Genomic DNA, 20,619 nt, shown 5'->3' on the forward strand with positions numbered 1-20,619 from the left:
ACAGCTGGAGGGCCAAGTCTGGCCATCACTGGCCTCAAGCCTGCCTTCAGGGATCACACTGCGCTCTGCCTGGTCGTGAGTAAACTTTATTTCTATTGCTTATGAGTAAGACTGTGGTGTCTTTATTCTTTTAGGAGGGATTCAAGGGGAAATATTAAAACGCATTTCAACCTGGACAAGCCAGATTGAATTGCATATTGTCTTCAAAAACTCACACGAGTTTGCAACAGGTTTTCTGCTGCGGAAAGGGGAATGCACTCTAAGTAAAGGAACTTGCTAGCGCAAGTTAGGAAGGATATGAATAAACAGTATATCCTCTCCTGCCACCCTGAACATTCCCAGAACAACATCCTGCAAGATTAAGGAGAAAGAAAAGAAAATCCTCTGTGCCTTGAAAAGGTCAACTGCGGAACTCCCTCCCACAACATTTCCACCATCTTGGACGGCTTTAAAAAAAGGAGTGGGCCAATTTGTGGAGGAGGAAAAGGTTATTGATGGCTACTATCCAGTTTCCCAGTAGTGATGTATGGAAGTGAGAGCTGGACCATCAAGAAGGCTGATCGCTGAAGAATGGATGCTTTTGAATTCTGGTGCTGGAGGAGACTCTTGAGAGTCCCATGGACTGCGAGAAGATCCAACCTCTCCATTCGGAAGGAAATCAGCCCTGAGTGCTCACTGGAAGGACAGATCCTGAAGCTGAGGCTCCAAGACTTTGGCCACCTCATGAGAAGAGAAGACTCCCTGGAAAAGACCCTGATGTTGGGAAAGATGGAGGGCGCAAGGAGAAGGGAATGACAGAGGACAAGATGGTGGGACAGTGTTCTCAAAGCGACCAGCATGAGTTTGACCAAACTGCGGGAGGCAGTGGAAGACAGGAGTGCCTGGTGTGCTCTGGTCCAGGGGGTCACGAAGAGGCGGACACGACTAAACGACTAAACAACAACAATCCAGTTTCTTGGTAGATCTTGCCTCTAGGAGGCGGTTGTGGGCCTTTCCACAGCTCCCTACGGCTCCTCCTTGGCCAGGTCCTTCCCAAGCAATCTGAGACTTCACTAACACCTTGTCTCTCAACGCTCTGTCCTCTTCACGCCTCTTATGGTTCTGGGAGACCAGGCAGGGGGTTCTTGTCACAGCAGGAGGGGGAGACACCCTGGGGTCTTTGCCAGTCAGACTCATCTCTGCCCCTTGGTCACCTCACTCTCCTGCTTCCACTTCTGGACTTAGACTCACTTAGCCCCGTTGCCTCTTCCCTCTCTGACCACTCATCCACCCAGGGCTGGATTTAGGTTGGACGAGGCCCTCAGCTACTGAAGGTAATGGGGCTCTTTATATGTCCAGCTGTCCTTTGTCAACAACAAAATTGTCCCTGTTTTTTTGTGTTTTGTTTTTGTGATTGATTGTGTACATTGTTTATTGCTTCCATTTTATGGATCGATGGTCTCCTTAGAGAGTAAAAATCATGTTACATTGCTCTTTTTTAAGGGGTTGTTTTTAAAAGTCTGGAACGGATTAACGCGTTTTGCGTTACTTTCTATGGGAAAGTGCGCCTTGGTTTTGGAACGCTTTGGTTTTGGAACGGACTTGCGGAACGGATTAAGTTCCAAGGTACCACTATAATACTTTAGGTGCAGCTCATTCATTTTCAGCTTTGCAATCTTATTAAAAAAGTGCGCCTGGACATTCTGTTGTTGCGCCCGTAACCATGGTTTAAGGTGCTCTTTAGTTCCTAGTGTTCATATCTCAGTTTCTAACACTGCATGACGGAGAGTGAGAACATGTGATTGTGAGAGCCTCTTCATTCCCGCGCTGCGTCAGATTCAGAAGACAAGCATTTCAGAGAGAGCGACTCGAGCCTCCAAACACCCAAGGCACCAGCTCTTAGGCCATGTGGCTAGTCAAGAAGATAGTACCTCTGCGCATGTGCGGAGGGCATTCCCCACCACCACCTCCAGCTTAGAAAACAGAGCCAGCCCAGGGAAGCTTTGCTGTGCGTTACGCATTAAAAGTGTGCCGGCGTGACAGGCCTGCTTTGAAGAAGATTCAATATTTAATCAGTGCGTGTTGGGGCCTGTTGCCAAGTACTTAAGATGCGCCACATCAGAGCTTGCGCATAGATCCACAGAGGAGGAGGAGGGATGTGTGGGTGTTGCGAGCCTGAACAGGTTTAGCAGGTACAGGGTGACGACGCAGGTCTGTAAATAAGTCTAATGTAATGCCTCTTTTGTGCTTTGACCTGCCAAGAGAGAGAGAGAGAGAGAGATTTTTCTCCCTCTACCGGTCAGTTCACAGAGCTGCAAGCAGCTCCTAAAGGACACAGCAATTCAAAAAGCCGGCCAGGAGGAGAGCCTTTTGCTGGACATGATCTAGCCCATTACAGCGGTACATTGGTTCTCAAATAATAATAATAATAATTTATTATTTATACCCCACCCATCTGGCTAAGTTTCCCCAGCCACTCTGGGCAGCTTTCAATCGAGTGTTAAAACAATACAGCATTAAATATTAAAAACCTCCCTGAACAGGGCTGCCTTCAGATGTCTTTTAAAAATAAAATAGCTGCTTATTTCCTTGACATCTGAAGGGAGGGTGTTCCACTGGGCGGGCGCCACCACCGAGAAGGCCCTCTGCCTGGTTCCCTGTAACCTCACTTCTCGCAATGAGGGAACCGCCAGAAGGCCCTCGGAGCTGGACCTCAGGGTCTGGGCAGAACGATGGGGATGGAGACGCTCCTTCAGGTATACTGGGCCTTTGAGGCCGTTTAGGGCTTTCAAGGTCAGCACCAACACTTTGAATTGTGCTCGGAAACGTACTGGGAGCCAATGTAGGTCTTTCAAGACCGGTGTTATGTGGCCTTAGGGGCCGCTCCCAGTCCCCAGTCCAGCTGTTGCATTCTGGATTAGTTGTAGTTTCCGGGTCACCTTCAAAGGTAGCCCCACATAGAGCGCATTGCAGTAGTCCAAGCGGGAGATAACCAGAGCATGCACCACTCTGGCGAGACAGTCCACGGGCAGGGAGGGTCTCAGCCAACTTAATCCGTTTCGGAAGTCCGTTCCAAAACCAAAGCACTCCAAAACCAAGGCGCGCTTTCCCATAGAAAGTAACGCGAAACGGATCGATCCGTTCCAGACTTTTAAAAACAACCCCTTAAAAAACAGCAATTAAACATGAATTTTACTCTCCAACGAGACCATTGATCCATAACACGAAAGCAATAAACAATGTCCTGCAGTCACAAAATCAATCCATCAGTAGCTGAACTGGGTTCCACACAGTCGCAAAAACAAAAAAAGAGCCACAAAAATGCAAAATAAATAGCAAAAACAGGCAGACCTTGGTGTAACACTCAGAACGGAAGTGTGGCACTCAAATCAGAAGCGTAACACTCAAAACGGAGTACGTTCGGCTTCCGAAAAATGTTCACAAACCAAAAGACTAGAGAATGAACTGATCCACTGGGTCTTCTGCTTTTTTTGTTGAACTTTGCGAGACTTCCGTTGAAATCTACAATTTGATACTATGAATAGTATACCTTACTTATTCAAAAGTACAGCCTGTTACGTCTTGTGTGTTTATTATGTTTCACGTAACCATAGGTTTGTTGTTGTTTTGCTCTAAAGCTACTGCAAGGGTGCTGAGATACATGGCCTAATATGGCAGGAATTTATTTTTACATTCGCTTCTCTGCACATCCACAAACAGTGGCATAGAGTGGGGGGTGCAGGGGGGGCCGGGCGCACCGGGCGCAACATCTGGGGGTTAGGGTTAGGGGGTGCAAATCCACGGGTTAGGGGGCGCAAATTACTTGCCTTGCCCCGGGTGCTGACAACCCACGCTACGCCCCTGTCCACAAACAAAAGTGTGCATTTTCTGGGAATTCCCACCCAATTCCCTCCATTCCCACCCCCATCATCACCAAAGTCTGTATACTTTTATTAAAAAGCAAGCTTTATTGTACTGCGACACCGCGGTCAACCTCCGAGGCCGACACACCTGCTCACCGTCAGCGGCGGAAGGAGGATGGTAGTGACTCTTATCCCGAAACAGATGTTTGGCTCTCTAACCGACAATAATACAGACCACACAAAGGGCACCAAGAATAATGGGGGCATCTCCAGGTGTGCTGAGAAACACCGTGGCAAATGCAATATTTTTCTTCCAACAGGCCCAGGCGGTTTCCGAAGGAGGGGGTGTGCATCTCCACCACCACCACCGAAACACAGCTTCGAAAAGCAACTATCCAGATGTTCTCGTGTCGAGGGAATGATGCGAGAGGAAAATGTGAAGTTTTTACCCCCTTAGCAACCAGGAAGTCTGCTAGACCAGCCTTTGCCAAAATGGCGGCCTGCCGAATGGGACTACAACTCCCATCATGCCATGCCAGCACGACACTGAGGATGATGGGAGTTGTAGTCCGGAGGTCGCCAGTTTGGCGAAGGCTCGCCTAGGCAGTGGCCAACATTCCCACCACCTGAGAAGTGTTGATGTGTCTAAAAAATATATATATCTACAAGGCAGTCAGAAACAAGATAACAGGTCTAAATTCAAAAAGCCACAGTGCTCCTTGCAAAACCAAACCAGATTGAAACCGGTTTCATCATTAAGACTCCAGGCCCACCTCCTGAGAAACCCTCAAAGGTTCCATTTTGTGAGTGTTAAAAAAAAATGCTTTTGGGGTTTTCCAAAAGGCACACGATTGCTAAAGCCAGGAGGTAGCCTGTTTCACCCTAACGTCAAAGTGTCCTCAGTGAAAAGCGTTAACAAATGCCTGTTTGCATGGCGATGATTCTCCCCCAAAAAATGCACTTTTGTGTTTCAAAACCCAACCTTCAGCCCCTTCTCCCCTTTGTGGGGCTTTTGGTTGCTGTGGTTCTAAGGTGGAAGATTTGGGTGAGGTGGGGCAGGACGGAGAACCCCAGAAATTCAGCTCAGCTGTGGGAACTGGAAGCCGAAGGCACAGGAAACTTTAATAAAAACCTAGAAGAAGAATAAAAAAGAGACTGTTAAACTTTGGGAATCATAGAGCTGTAGAGCTGATCCAGCCCAGTGATAGCCACACTTGGCCTTCCAGCTGTTTTGGGACTACAGTTCCTATCATCCCTGACCACTGGTCCTGTTAGCTAGCGATGATGGGAGTTGTAGTCCAAAAACAGCTGGATGGAACAACGACCCTTAAAATCCGTTTCCAGTTGCCTTAGGAAAAACTCCTTGAAATTACCACACAGATGGCATTGCACTCCTTTGCAAAAGTCTAAAATGTTTTCTTCCGTTGCTGCTGGAGGGGTTGCGATAAACTTGGCACATATCATCACTTTAATTTTGACAGATATGATCAATATTGCAGTGGTACCTCGGGTTACATACGCTTCAGGTTGCATACGCTTCAGGTTACAGACTCCGCTAACTCAGAAATAGTGCTTCAGGTTAAGAACTTTGCTTCAGGATAAGAACAGAAATTTTGCTCCGGAGGCGCGGCGGCAGCGGGAGGCCCCATTAGCTAAAGTGGTGCTTCAGGTTAAGAACAGTTTCAGATTAAGAACAGACCTCCAGAACGAATTAAGTACTTAACCTTCTTTAGTACCACTGTACTAAAGAAAAAGATTGTTTGCTGCCCAAAATTAACATTACTGATGCTTTTTTGATGACACAGATGTAGATATGTTGTCAAAAATATATATAATGGTCTTATGTGCGACCTGGGCAGCACAAATAGGAATTGCAGCTCAACAGAAAACAGTCCCAAATCTTATCCCAGAGACTTGGTAACACTCCCTCTGGAATATGGCTATCATAACAGGGGAAAAATAGGGATAATTTGAGATTTCAGAAAGGACTGGAGCCTGTCTATCAGGTCTCCAGATGTTCTTAGGCTACAACTCCCATCATCTCTGGCTAGGAATGATAGGATTTGTAGTCTGTCTGGGAACCCAAAGCTGAGGCTGACACTTTTCATATAACTCAATTTGATAACTGGACAACACGAATATTCTTCACTTTGTTATTCAAACCCACGCGCCACGATACTCATTCCGCGTGCCTATTTTATAGCTGGAACGCTTTTCACCTTTCAATTTCCATCTGTTGTCGTGGCTGTTGCAAAAGGAAATAAATCTCGACCAGAGCAGAAGGGAGAGAGAGACTGTGAGCCCCATTGAACTGAGCTCCCCACAGCACAGACCCATAACAAAGGGTGGCATTCTGGGAGCAGCCAACCCATAATACAATAGCCTGCTTGTCATCCCAGAAAGACAAAGATCAACTTCCCCACCAGCCATCTGGCCTCCCGAGGTACCACTCTGCAACCACCCCGAGTTCTCAAGACGCCGATAGGAGAGCCAGAATGGCTCAGTGTTCGCCTTGACACACCTCAACCCATCTCTCCCCCTGTTTGGAACAAGACATGCACAGTTCTGGTTGCCTCGCCTCAAAACAGAGATTGTTAAGAGTTGGAAAAAATCCAACCCAAACAGTCAAGGGGAGGGAGCAACTCTCCGATGAAGAAAGGCAGTTTCCCTGCTTGTTGTTGTTGTTTAGTTGTTTAGTCATGTCCGACTCTTCGTGACCCCCTGGACCAGAGCACGCCAGGCACTCCTGTCTTCCACTGCCTCCCGCAGTTTGGTCAAACTCATGCTGGTCGCTTCGAGAACACCGTCCCACCATCTCGTCCTCCGTCGTCCCCTTCTCCTTGTGCCCTCCATCTTTCCCAACATCAGGGTCTTTTCCAGGGAGTCTTCTCTTCTCCTGAGGTGGCCAAAGTCTTGGAGCCTCAGCTTCAGGATCTGTCCTTCCAGTGAGCACTCAGGGCTGATTTCCTTCAGAATGGAGAGGTTGGATCTTCTTGCAGTCCATGGGACTCTCCAGAGTCTCCTCCAGCACCAGAATTCAAAAGCATCCATTCTTCGGCGATCAGCCTTCTTTATGGTCCAGCTCTCACTTCCATACATCACTACTGGAAAACCGGAGCTTTAACTATACGGACCTTTGTTGGCAAGGTGGTGTCTCTGCTTTTTAAGATGCTGTCTAGGTTTGTCACTGCTTTTCTCCCAAGTGCTCTGGTCCAGGGGGCCACGAAGAGTCGGACACAACTAAACGACTAAACAACAACAACAAACAAGCTATAGCTTAGGGCCTCACTCTCTTGGGGGCCCCAAAAAAATTTAAAGGGGAAAAAACTGGATGTACATTTCCCAAATATAAGACAAAAAACAAATAAAATACCTGCCTACAGCAACAGTGTTTTGTGTTGTGTGGGCTCCTATGATGTAAGAAATGCTCCCTAAAATATCCCTGGTTTGATCCTTTCTATATATAGGGTGCCGACATTCTGCATGGACTGGTTGCCTGGCAACAAGTGCAAATGGCTTTAGATACCTATTCGGTCCATAAATGACCATATGGCATATATTCAACCCCAAAAACAAAGGACAAAGGACAGCAGGACATATAAAAGGCCCCATTACCTCCAGTAGCTTAGGCCCTCATCAAACCTAAATCTGGCCCTGTGGGCGGGGTATAAATATTATTATTATTATTATTATTATTATGGAGAAGAGGCAAGTTTGAACAACCATGGCAGGAGTTTATAAGATTTTGCCTGGCGCGGGGAAAGAGAGAAGTTCTCCTCCCTCTCTCTCATAACGCTAGATTTCGCAGACATCACGCGAGGCTGAAGGCTGGATGATGCAGAGCAGATAAAAGGAAGTCTTCCTCCAGGCTGCACATGATTGACCTGTGGAACTCCCTGCCACAGGAAGCGGAGATGGTCAGCTTTCAAAGACAATCAGAGAAATTCACACGGGGAAAGGACTTCGTTTGGGAGTCAGGAAATGCTTCTGAATATTAGCCGCTGGGAATCGCAAGAGGGGAAGAGGGATCCTGGCTTCAAATCCTGCCTGGGAGTTCCCCCATTGGTTGACCACTCTGAGAAGAGTGGACTAGAAGGGCTATTGGCCTGGCTGCGGAGTGAGCAGAGTTCATAGATGGAAGGGAATAATAATAACAATAATAATAATAATAATAATAATAATAATAATAATAATGGAACCACAATTCAGGTGGAAGTCCTACTCTATCGCCCAGACTCCCCACCCCCATCCTTGCAGCTAAACCCACTAAACACAACCAGCTCATCTTGCTTGGGCTTGGGAGGGGCCCAGCTGACCGGCCCCCTCCTTCCCTTTGGTAAAGACAGGTTGGCCGACTTTGGAGGAAGCGACGCCCAGATCCTAGCAACACTCTCGCCCAGGTGAGTCAGCGCTCCCTGGTATCCGGCCTCTGAGACAAGCCAGAAATTTATCTCGAGCACTTTCAGGAACAACAACGGTACCACTGCACACGTGCAAAGTTCCTTTCCCTCTTAAGGGAAGAGCCGTGTCGACAACACTAAGCTCAATTGGTGTGACTCCATATGAGGTCGCTTTGAGCATTCCAACCCAGCCAAATGGGCAGGGTATAAATAAATTTATTATTATTATTATTCCTTTCATTCCCTTACTATACTTATACTATCTGAAAAAAGTGTGCATGCACATGAAAGCTTATACAGTGGCACCTCGGGTTAAGTACTTAATTCGTTCCGGAGGTCCGTTCTTATCCTGAAACTGTTCTTAACCTGAAGCACCACTTTAGCTAATGGGGCCTCCTGCTGCCACCGCGCCGCCGGAGCACAATTTCTGTTCTCATCCTGAAGCAAAGTTCTTAACCTGAAGCATTATTTCTGGGTTAGTGGAGTCTGTAACCTGAAGCGTATGTAACCTGAGGTACCACTGTACCAAGAACAAACTTAGTTGGTCTCTAAGGTGGGATGCGGGTGGCGCTGTGGTCTAAACCACAGAGCCTAGGACTTGCTGATCAAAAGGTCAGCGGTTCGAATCCCCGCAGCGACGGGGTGAGCTCCCGTTGCTCGGTCCCTGCTCCTGCCCACCTAGCAGTTCGAAAGCACGTCAAAGTACAAGTAGATAAATAGGTACCACTCCAGCAGGAAGGTAAATGGCGTTTCCGTGCGCTGCTCTGGTTCACCAGAAGCGGCTTAGTCATGCTGGCCCCATGACCCGGAAGCTGTACGCCGGCTCCCTCGGCCAATAAAGCGAGATGCGTGCCATAACCCCAGAGTCGGCCACGACTGGACCTAATGGTCAGGGGTCCCTTTACCTTTACCTTTAAGGTGCTACTGGGCAATTTTTAATTTTAAAAAAAATATATTTACAGTCATACGTCGGGTTGCAGACGCTTCAGGTCGCGTTTTTTCAGGTTGCGGACTGCCGAAACCCGGAAGTACCGGAACGGGTTACGTATGGGTTTCAGCGGTCGCACATGTGCAAAAGCGCTAAATCGTGCTTTGCGGATGCACAGAAGCCCCAAATCGCAACCCGCACATGCGTAGACGCAGCACTGCAGGTTGTGGGCGCTGCGGGTTGCGAACGTGCCTCCTGCACGGATCACGTTCGCAACCCGAGTGTCCACAGTATTCTTATGCAAACATTGTTCAGCAGGGAGAATGCTTGGCTTCCTGCTCTGACTTTTGACTGCCGATATTTTGAACTCTGAACCTAGATCCAAGTCCTGCCGAAAGTTACTGATTTGCCGCACGGCCTCTTAATTTTTTTCTCAAATTTGCCTCCGTCTCGCTCCCGTCTAACTGTTCTGAAACATCCACCGCAGTTTGAGGAACCGGGATTTCAGCGTCCAAATTCAGAAATATTTTCCCCAGACTTGAGAGGACCCTGCCTTGCAGAGGCCATCTCTGATTTAGGGGAAGGAAATATTACATACGGTATACCCAAGGGCTGTAAAGGGACCACAGATAGTTCTTTTAAAAAAATTATTATTATTTATATTTTGCCTTACACACACACACCGCCGAGACCGTGACTCAAGTTGGCCAAGGAGGGAGCAAGTCTTTCTTCTCTCGGAAGGGAGTTCCAAAGTTGTTTGGGGGCAGCCACCACCGAGAAGGCCCTGTCCCATGTCCCTGGGAGGGTCAAGAGACTGAAAAAATGGTACCCCCCAAGGATCTCAAGAACAGACAGGTTCACTGGGGAGAATGGCAAAAAGTTCATTTTGCGTTTCATAAACCACTTTGAGGTTTGTTTGGAAAAAATAAGAATAAATGGTGTATACAGGAGCTGGGACTGAGCAACGGGAGCTCATCCCGTTGCAGGGATTCGAACCGCCGACCTTCTGATTGGCAAGTCCTAGGCTCTGTTGTTTAACCCACAGCGCCACCCGCATCCGAATAAAAATGTGTGTGTGTATATATATATATATATATATATATATATGGGAACTCGTCCCCTCCAGTTTCTTACCCTCTCCATCTTCCTTTAAGACGGCGCTGATCTTCGCGCGGCGCTGCTACTCTCCCCCTTCCCGCCCCCGGCATTTGGTCACATAAGGCTCAGTGCCGGACGAACCGCAAAGAGCGGGCGTTCAGGATATCCGCCGGGTCGGGGAAGACGGAATCCACGCGGAAGCCTTGCGCCAGCGCCACCTTCAGCACCTCCTCCAGGAACTCGTGGCCCGTACGAACCTCCCGCCCGCCAACCGCCAGAGGCTGCAGCTTCTGTTTGGCGTACTCGGTCACCGGAAGTTCGGCTGGGCGTGGCGCCCACTCCAGGCAAAGGTGGTGGCATGTCTTGGTGTCCACAGGGGAGTAGTCCCACGCCTCCTCGTCCGATTCGTCTTCGTCCGTGGAGTCGCCCGGCCAAATCCCCAGCTCACCGCCGGTCCCCGAACTGCCCAGCTGCCCCTTCCGCTCTCTGAAATCTCCGTTGCCGACGACGGAATCCCTCACCGTGCCAGAGCCCGTATTCCTAGAGAATTGTCCCACACCCTTCCCAGAATGCCCCTCTTCCACGCCACCGCCAGACTGGCCCAGCCGCCTCCGCAGCAAAGCCAAGAAGTGTTTATCGGTGCAGAAAACGTTGGCCGTGAAGATGTGCAGGCAGCTGGAGCTCAGCTCGTAGTTCTGCGGCCCTCGGCGGACGTTGAAGTGCACAAGGCGTTTCCGTACGTCCACGTCGGCGTGCAGCACCGCGTTCCTCCTCTGCCGCCAGCGCTCCGCCTCCACCCGCCGGAGCTCCTCCAGGAGCGGCCGGATCTGGTAGAAGTCCGCCTCGGCCCGCAGGAGGGAGAGCTCAGCGTAGCCCTCGGGAAGGTCCAGCCGGCCGAAGCGGAGGAAGTTGAGGATGTGGCGGAAGGCTTTGCCGTCGCGGTCAATGAAGTAGTTGCCGCAGCTGTCGGTGAGGGCCGGCTGGGGGCCGCGGAACATGGCACCCAGCATGGAGTCGGGGAAGCGGGTGAGAGTGTCCATGGTGGTGCTGTAGAGCTTTCCGCCGACGTTCAAAGTCACCAGGCCGGGCGTCCGCCCCGGGGCCTCGCAGGTGCCCGGCATCGTTGCGAAGGAGGGATTTCACCTGGCGAAAGAAGCATTTGTGATCAAGGTGGCTCACCTGCCAGGTAAATATCAGTAATATCCAAAGGCAACAGGATGACCGAGTACAACAATACGATGTCAATATAATCTCTTTATATAATCTATTCAGAACATTAAAGAATATGAAATATATACTCTCTGGAAAACCAGATGAACAGAAATCTTATAAATCTCTGAAAGTCACAAAATGTGTGCTCTGGATGGATTCTCTTGAAAACGTAGAACCAAATAAATATAAGTCTTTTAAGTCTCTGAAAATCTTTGTAGACTATACAGTGGTACCTCGGGTTAAGTACTTAATTCATTCCAGAGGTCTGTTCTTAACCTGAAACTGTTCTTAATCTGAAGCACCACTTTAGCTAATGGGGCCTGCTGCTGCGCCGCCGCTGCACAATTTCTGTTCTCATCCTGAAGCAAAGTTCTTAACCTGAAGCACTATTTCAGGGTTAGCGGAGTCTGTAACCTGAAGCATATGTAACCTGAGGTACCACTGTACAAGTCTCTGAAAGAAGCAATAGGTCAGAATCGTATCTGGTGAAAACAAGCCGCAAAGATTTGTTTTATGACGTCCAACGCTGCCAAAGTGGTCCGCAAACAGACGTGGTGAACAGTGATTCCAGATATAACCACGGTTTCATGAAATTCTTCTTCAGCACAGCAGAAGGATACAGAAAGGCTTCATAAACCCACCTATACGGTGAATGTATAACAACAATTGCTACAGAGCAGTGGTCATAAAGTATGTAAGGAAAGTTGCGAAGGAGGGATTTCACCTGGCGAAAGAAGCATTTGTGATCATGGCGTCTCGCCTGCCAGGTAAATATGTCAGCTGCCAGAACGCTTGTAGCCCAGAGATGGAAAGACGCCCAGGTAGGGACCTGAGAGGAATGGCCGACCAAACTGATTGACTATTCCAGGCTTCCTCAACCTCAGCCCTCCAGAAGTTTTGAGACTACAGTTCCCATCATCCCTGACCACTGGTCCTGCTAGCTAGGGATCACGGGAGTTGTAAGCCAAAAACATCTGGAGGGCTGAGGTTGAGGAAACCTGGACTATTCAGAGACGGCGAAAAAGGCCGCAAAAATAATAATCAGAAATCAGGCCAAAACTTTAATAAAGAGTAGGGGAAAATTATATCATACTTGGAAGAACACTGTAAACAACTGAACTCTTTAACAGGACTCAAATAACACTTGCAATATAACAAAGGCTTTCGATGTACAGTAATGGATAATTAACCGGATGATGTAAAATATGCAGCAGAAGTCTACAGATTCGAAAGAATCTTGCATTTGTTTTTATCTACACAGTGGACGCACGGGTTGCCAATGTGATCCATGTGGAATGCACGTTCGCAACCCGCAGCATTCGGAATCCGCATCTGTGCATGTGCAAAGCGCAATTTAGCACTTCTGCGCAAGCACAACAGCCAAAACCCGGAAGTAATCCATTCCAGTACTTCCAGGTTTCGGCGGGTCCGTAACCCGAAAAAACACAACCTGAAGTGTCTGTAACCCAAGGTATGACTGTATGTGAGTGTCAGGGCCTCAGGAACAGAGGCACAGGGGAGAGAGGAAATGGAGAGCGAAGGGGAAGAATCGGAGGGCAGCGTAGGGGAGTATAGCAGTGACCCGAGAGATTCCATGAGCCTCTCCAGTGAATCAGAAGATTCCCAGAAGGAGGCGCCGATGGTCAGGGCAAGGGGGGCCAGCGGGGACTCCCAAAGCAGCAGCTGGAGATCAGGACCAGCTTCCCCACCAGAGCGTAGTGGGGGGGAAGAGTCCCATGGGGCAGGGCCAGCGTCTCCTCCAGCAGGGAGAGAAGATGAGTCGAGACTGACCACGCCTCTATTGGAGAGTGGGGGAACGGAGGGGAGGTCAAGTCCAGCTAGCCTCCCCGAAGGGGGAAGCAGTGACAGGAGCAGTGTAACGGTCAGGAGGAAGGTTGGTGGCTGGGCGCGCGCGCCAAGTTCAAATGTACAGGCGCGCGGGACAGCAGAAAGCCCGGATTGGGAACCAGGTCCTAAAGCCCGCCGGGGGCAGGGGGAAGAATCAGGGGACTCAGCGTCAGAAGAGTCTAGGAAGGGCGAGACCCCAGCTGACAGGCGGACCCAGAGGAGGAAAGAGCGGAGGAAGAGGTGGAGCAAGGCTAGGGTCTTAAACTGGTGTCTGGGGGGAGGAGATTCAGACGGAGCTTCAGCGGTCTAGAGTTTCAGACGTAGAGCTGCACGCTGCGGTTGTGAAAGCGAAACGGAACTTCAATAAAGACTTTTGTATATAACAACGAACTGGCGTTGGTCCTTTGTGAGCTGGGACCTTGGGCAGCTCTGAGAGTGAGTTTGAATGTAAACATTAATTGGAAAAACCGAATAAAAATATTTTAAAACAAGAATGAAGAATTTGTGGACTGAGTTGTACACATCGGAGCGGAACAACAGCCTGCTGGGATCAGGCCAGTGGTCCACCGTCCTGTTCACAGGGGGCAACCACACGCCCAGAAGGGAAACCGTCAATCAGGATTCGAACACGAGAGCAACTCTTCCCTCCTGCAGGAATCTAGAAGCAGGAAGAACTTTCTGACAGCAAGAGGCGTTTGACAGTGGAACAGACACCCTCGCGAGGCGTTGGAGTCTCCTTCCTGGGAAGTTTTGACGCAGAGTCGGATGTCCATCTGCCATGGATGCTTTAGCTGAGATTCCTGCATTGAAGGGGGTTGGGATGGATGACCTTTGGAGGTCCCTTGCACCTCTATGATTCTGCCTGCAACTGTGAAGTCAGACCACAGCCATCACGTCAAGCAGCCATAAATAGCCACGGCTGGCTGGCAACATGAGCAGAGACTGTTTGCCCACAAACGCCGAAGGATGTGGAGACAGCAGGAGACTTTGGGTTTAGTAAACAGGGAGTTGTCTTTGTCTATGGAGTTTTCCTGGCAGGGATACTGGAGTGGCTTGCCGGTTCCTGCTCCAGGTGGATCACGTTTGGTCAAAACTCTCCGCTATGACCTGTCCATCTGGGTGGCCCTGCATGGCATAGCTCATAGCTTCTCTGAGTTATTCAAGACCTAGACAGCATCTTAAAAAGCAGAGACATCACCTTGCCAACAAAGGTCCATATAGTTAAAGCTCTGGTTTTCCCAGTAGTGATATTTGGAAGTGAGAGCTGGACCATAAAGAAGGCTGATCGCTGAAGAATGGATGCTTTTGAATTCTGGTGCTGGAGGAGACTCTTGAGAGTCCCATGGACTGCAAGAAGATCCAACCTCTCCATTCTGAAGGAAATCAGCCCTGAGTGCTCACTGGAAGGACAGATCCTGAAGCTGACTTTGGCCACCTCATGAGAAAAGAAGACTCCCTGGAAAAGACCCTGGTGCTGGGAAAGATGGAGGGCACAAGGAGAAGGGGACGACGGAGGACGAGATGGTGGGACAGTGTTCTCGAAGCTACCAGCATGAGTCTGACCAAACTGCGGGAGGCAGTGGAAGACAGGAGGGCCTGGCGTGCTCTGGTCCAGGGGGTCACGAAGAGGTGGACATGACTAAACAACAACAAAACAAGGAGTCTGGTGGCACCCAAAACAACCTCCAGTGCATTGGGTGGGTCCCTGTCTTGTGCCCGTGACCACCTCTCTGGGAGAGGCCGAGGACGGGTCGAGGGGCGGAGGGAGGTGAAGGAACCGATTTTATATCAAGGAGAGGCGCTTACAGGTGCTGCTGGAGCAGAGCACCAAACAACATGTTGACAGGTGTGCGCACACCATCTCGCAGGAAGGAAGAGGGAGAAAGACGCAGAGGTTTGGACGCATGAATTTCTCCAATCCTCTTTTAAAGCCATCTAATTTGGTGGGACACGGGTGGCACTGTGGGTTAAACCACAGAGCCTAGGGCTTGCCGATCAGAAGGTCGGCGGTTCGAATCCCCGCAATGACGGGGTGAGCTCCCGTTGCTCTGTCCCAGCTCCTGCCAACCTAGCAGTTTGAAAGCACGTCAAAGTGCAAGTAGATAAATAGGTACCACTCCGGCAGGAAGGTAAACGGCGTTTCCGTGCTCTGCTCTGGTTCACCAGAAGCTGCTTAGTCATACTGGCCACATGACCCGGAAGCTCCCTCGGCCAGTAAAGCGAGATGAGCGCCGCAACCCCAGAGTCGGACACGACTGGACCTAATGGTCAGGGGTCCTTTTACCTTTAATTTGGTCTCTGCCTGCTGTGGCAGGGAGTTCCACAGTTTAAACCATGCGCTGTGTGAAGAAGGACTTTCTGGTATCTGTCCCGGCTTTGCCGACGTTCACGTTCCTCAGTTGTCCGCATATTCTATTGTTATGAGAGAGGGAAAAAGCTTTCCTCTATTCTCTTGCTCCCCATCATTTGTTTTATCAACTTCCATCCCGCTGCCTATGACCTTTTCTCTAAACTAAAATCTCAAACGCTGCAAACTTTCTATCCAGTCAGTAGTTTTGCTTGCCGCCATCTGAACCTTGGCGTATGAGTAAGCAACTATTCTGACGCATTAAACATGTTGTTAAAGGAGGGGGTGGGAGCCTGTCTGGGGCTCTCCCAATGTTATTGGACTACAACTCCCATAATCCCTGGCTCCCGCCTGTCTGGGGCTGATGGGAATTGGAGTCCAACAACATCTTGAGTTCCCAGCCCTGCCCCGCAGATTCTACAAATAGACCAGAAGAAGCTGAGGTCAAGGAAGTGATTAAGAGCTGAATGCATTTATTTTCCCCGTCCTTTTTGACGCCTCACTATGACACATGCATGTTTCATCTCAAGACAGGTAATTACTTTTTGCGGCTCGGGCCTCCAAGCAGCAAACATTGAAAAACATAAATACATCATGTCGCTGAAAATTCACAGGGAACTTTTCGCATTCCTCACACAAACACCGACAACGTCCGGGCCTCAGAATCAGGCTTCTGGGAAAGCTTGCTTGCTTGTTTTGCTGCTGTTATTTTCTCTCTCTTTTTCAGAGGGGGAAAATGTTTCTAGACCTCAAGGTTGCAAATATGTGAGGTTGCACAGGCAATCTCAGAGTCCAGGCAGAAGTGGAAGCTCAGCCCCAGAGAACTTGCAATTTTATTTAATTTCGACAAAGGGAAAGGGGGGAAACTGAAGCAAGTGTGTAAGGAAAAGATGACAATAGGGCATTCAATAGGGCAGGAGCTACGGACTGGAGGGTTTTTAATCTTCACTGGTAGTTTTTAAACAGAGATTGGATGGCCATCTGTCAGATTCTTTAGCTCAGAGTTGAACTAGAAGACCCTACAATTCTATTTTATAGATAATAATAATATATTTATACCCCGCCCATCTGGCTGGGCTTCCCCCGCCACTCTGGGCGGCTTCCAACAAAATATTAAAATACTGTGATACATCAAACAATAGATAGATAGATAGATAGATAGATAGATAGATAGATAGATAGATATGTATATATACACACTTTGTATCATTTTAACACTGTCAATTTTGGCTTCTCCTTTTTTGAATAAATTTTACATCTCCTTGTTTGTAAAGTTTTGATTTTACCAGCATTTTCTTGTGCACATATTAAGGGATTTCATGTACAGATTTTCATCGATTAAGTGGCATGTATAAATACCGTAAAATAAACAAGAAGGGGGTTCCTTTGTGTGACTTCCTTCCCAGAGAGCCCTTACAGTTGACTAATCACCTTTCCCCCAAAATAAATTGACTTTCCCTTCTCAAAGATTTCAAAGTTTTGAAGACAATTCATCTAGGCAACCGACCAATTTAAATGTTGAAGCTCTGTAAGGCTGGAGGAATCCTATTTTCAGTCCCTCTGCTTGGAATATGTTTTTTATTTGGACAGGAGGCGGAGCGAAATATGGGTTCCAATACAATACAACTAGCTTGGGGTCCGAACAGGAAACCTGCAATAAAATTGGGAGTTTTGACAAGGAGCTCAGGGTGTAACTTTCGTGGGGCAGGTCCACAACAATTGAGCCAAGCTGAGTCAAGGTATTGGGTGTTGTAGTCCAAAACAACTGGGGAGGGGCGCCATGTTGGCAAACGCTGCACTCAGCTGAGGAAGGGAAATAAGGTCTGATCAGTTTAATATCGGGGTTGTGGGTTTGAACCCCATGTTTGGCATTGAAAGGGGGTTGGACTAGATGACCCATGAGGTCCCCCTTCCTAACTCTACCCAGTATGCCTGTAGGAGCGTCTCCACCCCCATCGTTCAGCCCGGACACTGAGGTCCAGCGCTGAGGGCCTTCTGGTGGTTCCCTCACTGCGAGAAGCAAAGCTACAGGGAACCAGGCAGAGGGCCTTCTCGGTGGTGGCCCCCGCCCTGTGGAACGCCCTCCCAGCAGATGTCAAAGCGATAAACAACTACCTGACATTCAGAAGACATCTGAAGGCAGCCCTGTTCAGGGAAGTTTTTAATGTGTGACATCTTAGTGTATTTTTGGTCTCTGTGGAAGCCGCCCAGAGTGGCTGGGGAAACCCAGCCAGATGGGCGGGGTACAAAAAATAAATTATTATTATTATTACAAACCTGTGAACCTTCTTTTTTAAAAAAAATTCCCCAAGCCAGGAGAGACACTCCCCCCCAAAAAACCCACGTACAGTCAAAAACAACCTTTTCAAAAAGGGATTTTTTCATGGCATACTCTGTAAGCTTTGTGTATAGGTTTTACATGAGTTGAACTTCTAAAGGTCGCTTGTAAAGACATGAACAAGGTTTTGAAATTGGGTTAAGATATAAGATTATAAGGACGTGAATAAGTATAAAATAATGGAACCAGGAGGGAGAGTGGAGCGAAGCCAATTAAGATATATGATGTGGATTTCTGAATGTGTGTGGTTTTGTTTTGGTTATATAAAATGAATAAATTGTATCTAAAACGACGACAACAACAACAACCCGAAGGGAATGCACAGATGAGATCAAAGCACAATAAGTTGTTAAAACAGAATTAAAAAACCTGATCTTCCAGAAAGAGGCTGGCTGTACCAGGAAAAGACTTCAGGGATGGCTGGTGGACTAGAAATATTTCAGCCCAGGAAAAGGCCCCCACCTATCCAACCCCAAAGGGCCTGGGAGCGCCTGGGGGGCGGGATCCTTTGGAGGGGGGGTGTCCTAAGGGGGGGGGGAAGGACCACCCAAGAGGAAAACAGGACAGGGGGGGCCCGATCCTGCCGGAGGGGTCGCTGTACCTGGAGCAGAGGCGAGGTCTCTGGGCGGCTCCCGGTGCCGGCGCAGGAAGTGGAGCGCAGCGCTGCGCGCAGCTGAGCTTATCTCGGCGCCGGCCGCGCTTTATAAGGGAGGGACCGGCCGGGGGGGCGGGCAGGCGCCGGTCTCCGCCCCGACGGACGCCCGGGAAGGAGGGAGGGAGGGAGGGAGGGAAGGGACCCAGGCGTCCGGGGCGGGCGTTCTCTCCGCCCCCGCCCCGCGAGTCGCGGCTCGCGCGTCTCCCCAGAACAGGTATGGGGGATCCGGGAGCGAGGAGGGGACCCAGGCGTCCTGGCACCCACCGACCCTCCAGACCCCCCCCCCCTGCTTCTGCAAGAGGGGGGGAAATGGAGGGGAGGGAATGGGATGGGAAATCTGCAAAATAAAAGGAAAAGCTATCATGTTTTGGGTTGTTTATGTGAACTTTTTGGAATGTCATTCAATGTTTAATAGGTTGTGTTTTAGTGTTTTGTTGGAAGCCGCCCAGAGTGGCTGGGGAAACCCAGCCAGATGGGCGGGGTATAAATAATAAATTATTATTATAATAATCAAATATATGTTTCGAAAAATGGAGGGGAGGTTTTCCAGCGCTCAGGTAGGGGAGATCCAGGGGCCCCGCCGCTTCCGACGCCTCCCCGCTCTCAGGGGTCTCTTAGAAGCGAGGAGGGGACCCAGGCGTCCTGGCACCCCCCCCCCATATTCCAGATACCGCTGCTTTTGCGAGAGAAAAAATGGAAAAGGAAACATTACGGGAAATGGGAAGGGAAATCGGAAACAGAGAAGAAAAATCTATCATGTATGGGATTGTTTATGTGAACTTTTTGGAAATTTAATAAAATATATATTTGAAATATGGAGGGCAAGTTTGAGCTTTGAGCTGCTGGCCATGGAAGTGGAAATAAAAAACTCCCTCCTGGATCTCCGCAGTTGGTTTAACCCTCCCTTCTCCAAGCATAACACTTAACTTTCTGCTTTTCATGAAGTTAGAAAGCAGTGTTTCTGAGCATGTGAAGAGTGCCTTTGGCAGAAGCCCGGAGTCTGCACAGGTTGGATAGCCACATGCCGTCGATTTGGACTAGAGGACAATGTTAACGGAGAAATCTGAGGGCTCCCTTGGACAAAAAAAACAAGGACCCCAGCCAGGAATACCAGAGCAAAACAGGAGCCAGTAGGCTTGGTCTTGATTGAAGACTGTCGCGACGGGACTCCCACCTGCCACCAGGTGGAACAAGATGGAAGCCCCAAACAAAAGAGGACCCAAACTTTTAATAGCTGCTAATCCCCATGTTACACCCCCCAAACTACATCACTGATACATCACAGTTACATCATGAAAGGGAAGGTTGGTGGCAGGAATCTGAGCATCCTGGACCCTGCCCCATGGTTCCCCTTGCCCTCCACCAAACACCCATCAAGTGTAAGAAAAGAGATATTTACATTTCCCTGTTTCCCAGTAGGGAATACTTTGGCCACCTCCAATACTTTGGCCACCTCATGAGAAGAGAAGACTCCCTGGAAAAGACCCTGATGTTGGGAAAGATGGAGGGCACAAGGAGAAGGGGACGACGGAGGACGAGATGGTGGGACAGTGTTCTCGAAGCTACCAGCATGAGTTTGACCAAACTGCGGGAGGCAGTGGAAGACAGGAGGGCCTGGCGTGCTCTGGTCCAGGGGGTCACGAAGAGGCGGACACGACTAAAGACTCAACAACAACAAATTTCCCAGCCTAGTTAATCACACCCTTTTGTCTTCATCTGGGTTTGGTATTTCTGGAATGGCTACCTGTCTGGCACTCAGGTATCAGGATGCCAGAGATGATCACTCAGGCAGAGGGGCTGCTGAGGAGCTGAGCTCACCTGTCTATATGAATTTCTGAAGTTTTCCCAGTGAGCCAGTACATAGATACAGTAGTACCTCGGGTTACATACGCTTCAGGTTACAGACTCTGCTAACCCAGAAATATTACCTAAGGTTAAGAACTTTGCTTCA

At 49.1% G+C, this 20,619-nt stretch overlaps 2 protein-coding genes across 2 annotated transcripts in view; both read right to left on the minus strand.

Annotated features, from left to right (window-relative positions):
* The window catches only part of TNK1 (tyrosine kinase non receptor 1), a 104,913-nt gene that overhangs the window by 59,793 nt on the left and 24,501 nt on the right, over window positions 1-20,619 (minus strand). The window lies entirely within an intron of this gene.
* Window positions 3,928-18,722, minus strand: KCTD11 (potassium channel tetramerization domain containing 11). Its single transcript, XM_083472801.1, has 3 exons — window positions 18,615-18,722; window positions 10,305-11,411; window positions 3,928-4,974 (listed from the first exon to the last, which is right to left on the minus strand). The coding sequence occupies exon 2, from the start codon at window positions 11,387-11,389 to the stop codon at window positions 10,394-10,396; it is 996 nt and encodes a 331-aa protein (XP_083328927.1). The 5' UTR covers window positions 11,390-11,411; window positions 18,615-18,722; the 3' UTR covers window positions 3,928-4,974; window positions 10,305-10,393.

The sequence above is a fragment of the Podarcis liolepis genome (assembly GCF_965112155.1).
Source record: "Podarcis liolepis genome assembly, chromosome: 13".
Taxonomy (NCBI): domain Eukaryota; kingdom Metazoa; phylum Chordata; class Lepidosauria; order Squamata; family Lacertidae; genus Podarcis; species Podarcis liolepis.

Bases quoted from the DNA above. Each gene is read 5' to 3' on its own strand.
- KCTD11 (XM_083472801.1), bottom strand. From the start codon at position 11,389: ATGCCGGGCACCTGCGAGGCCCCGGGGCGGACGCCCGGCCTGGTGACT.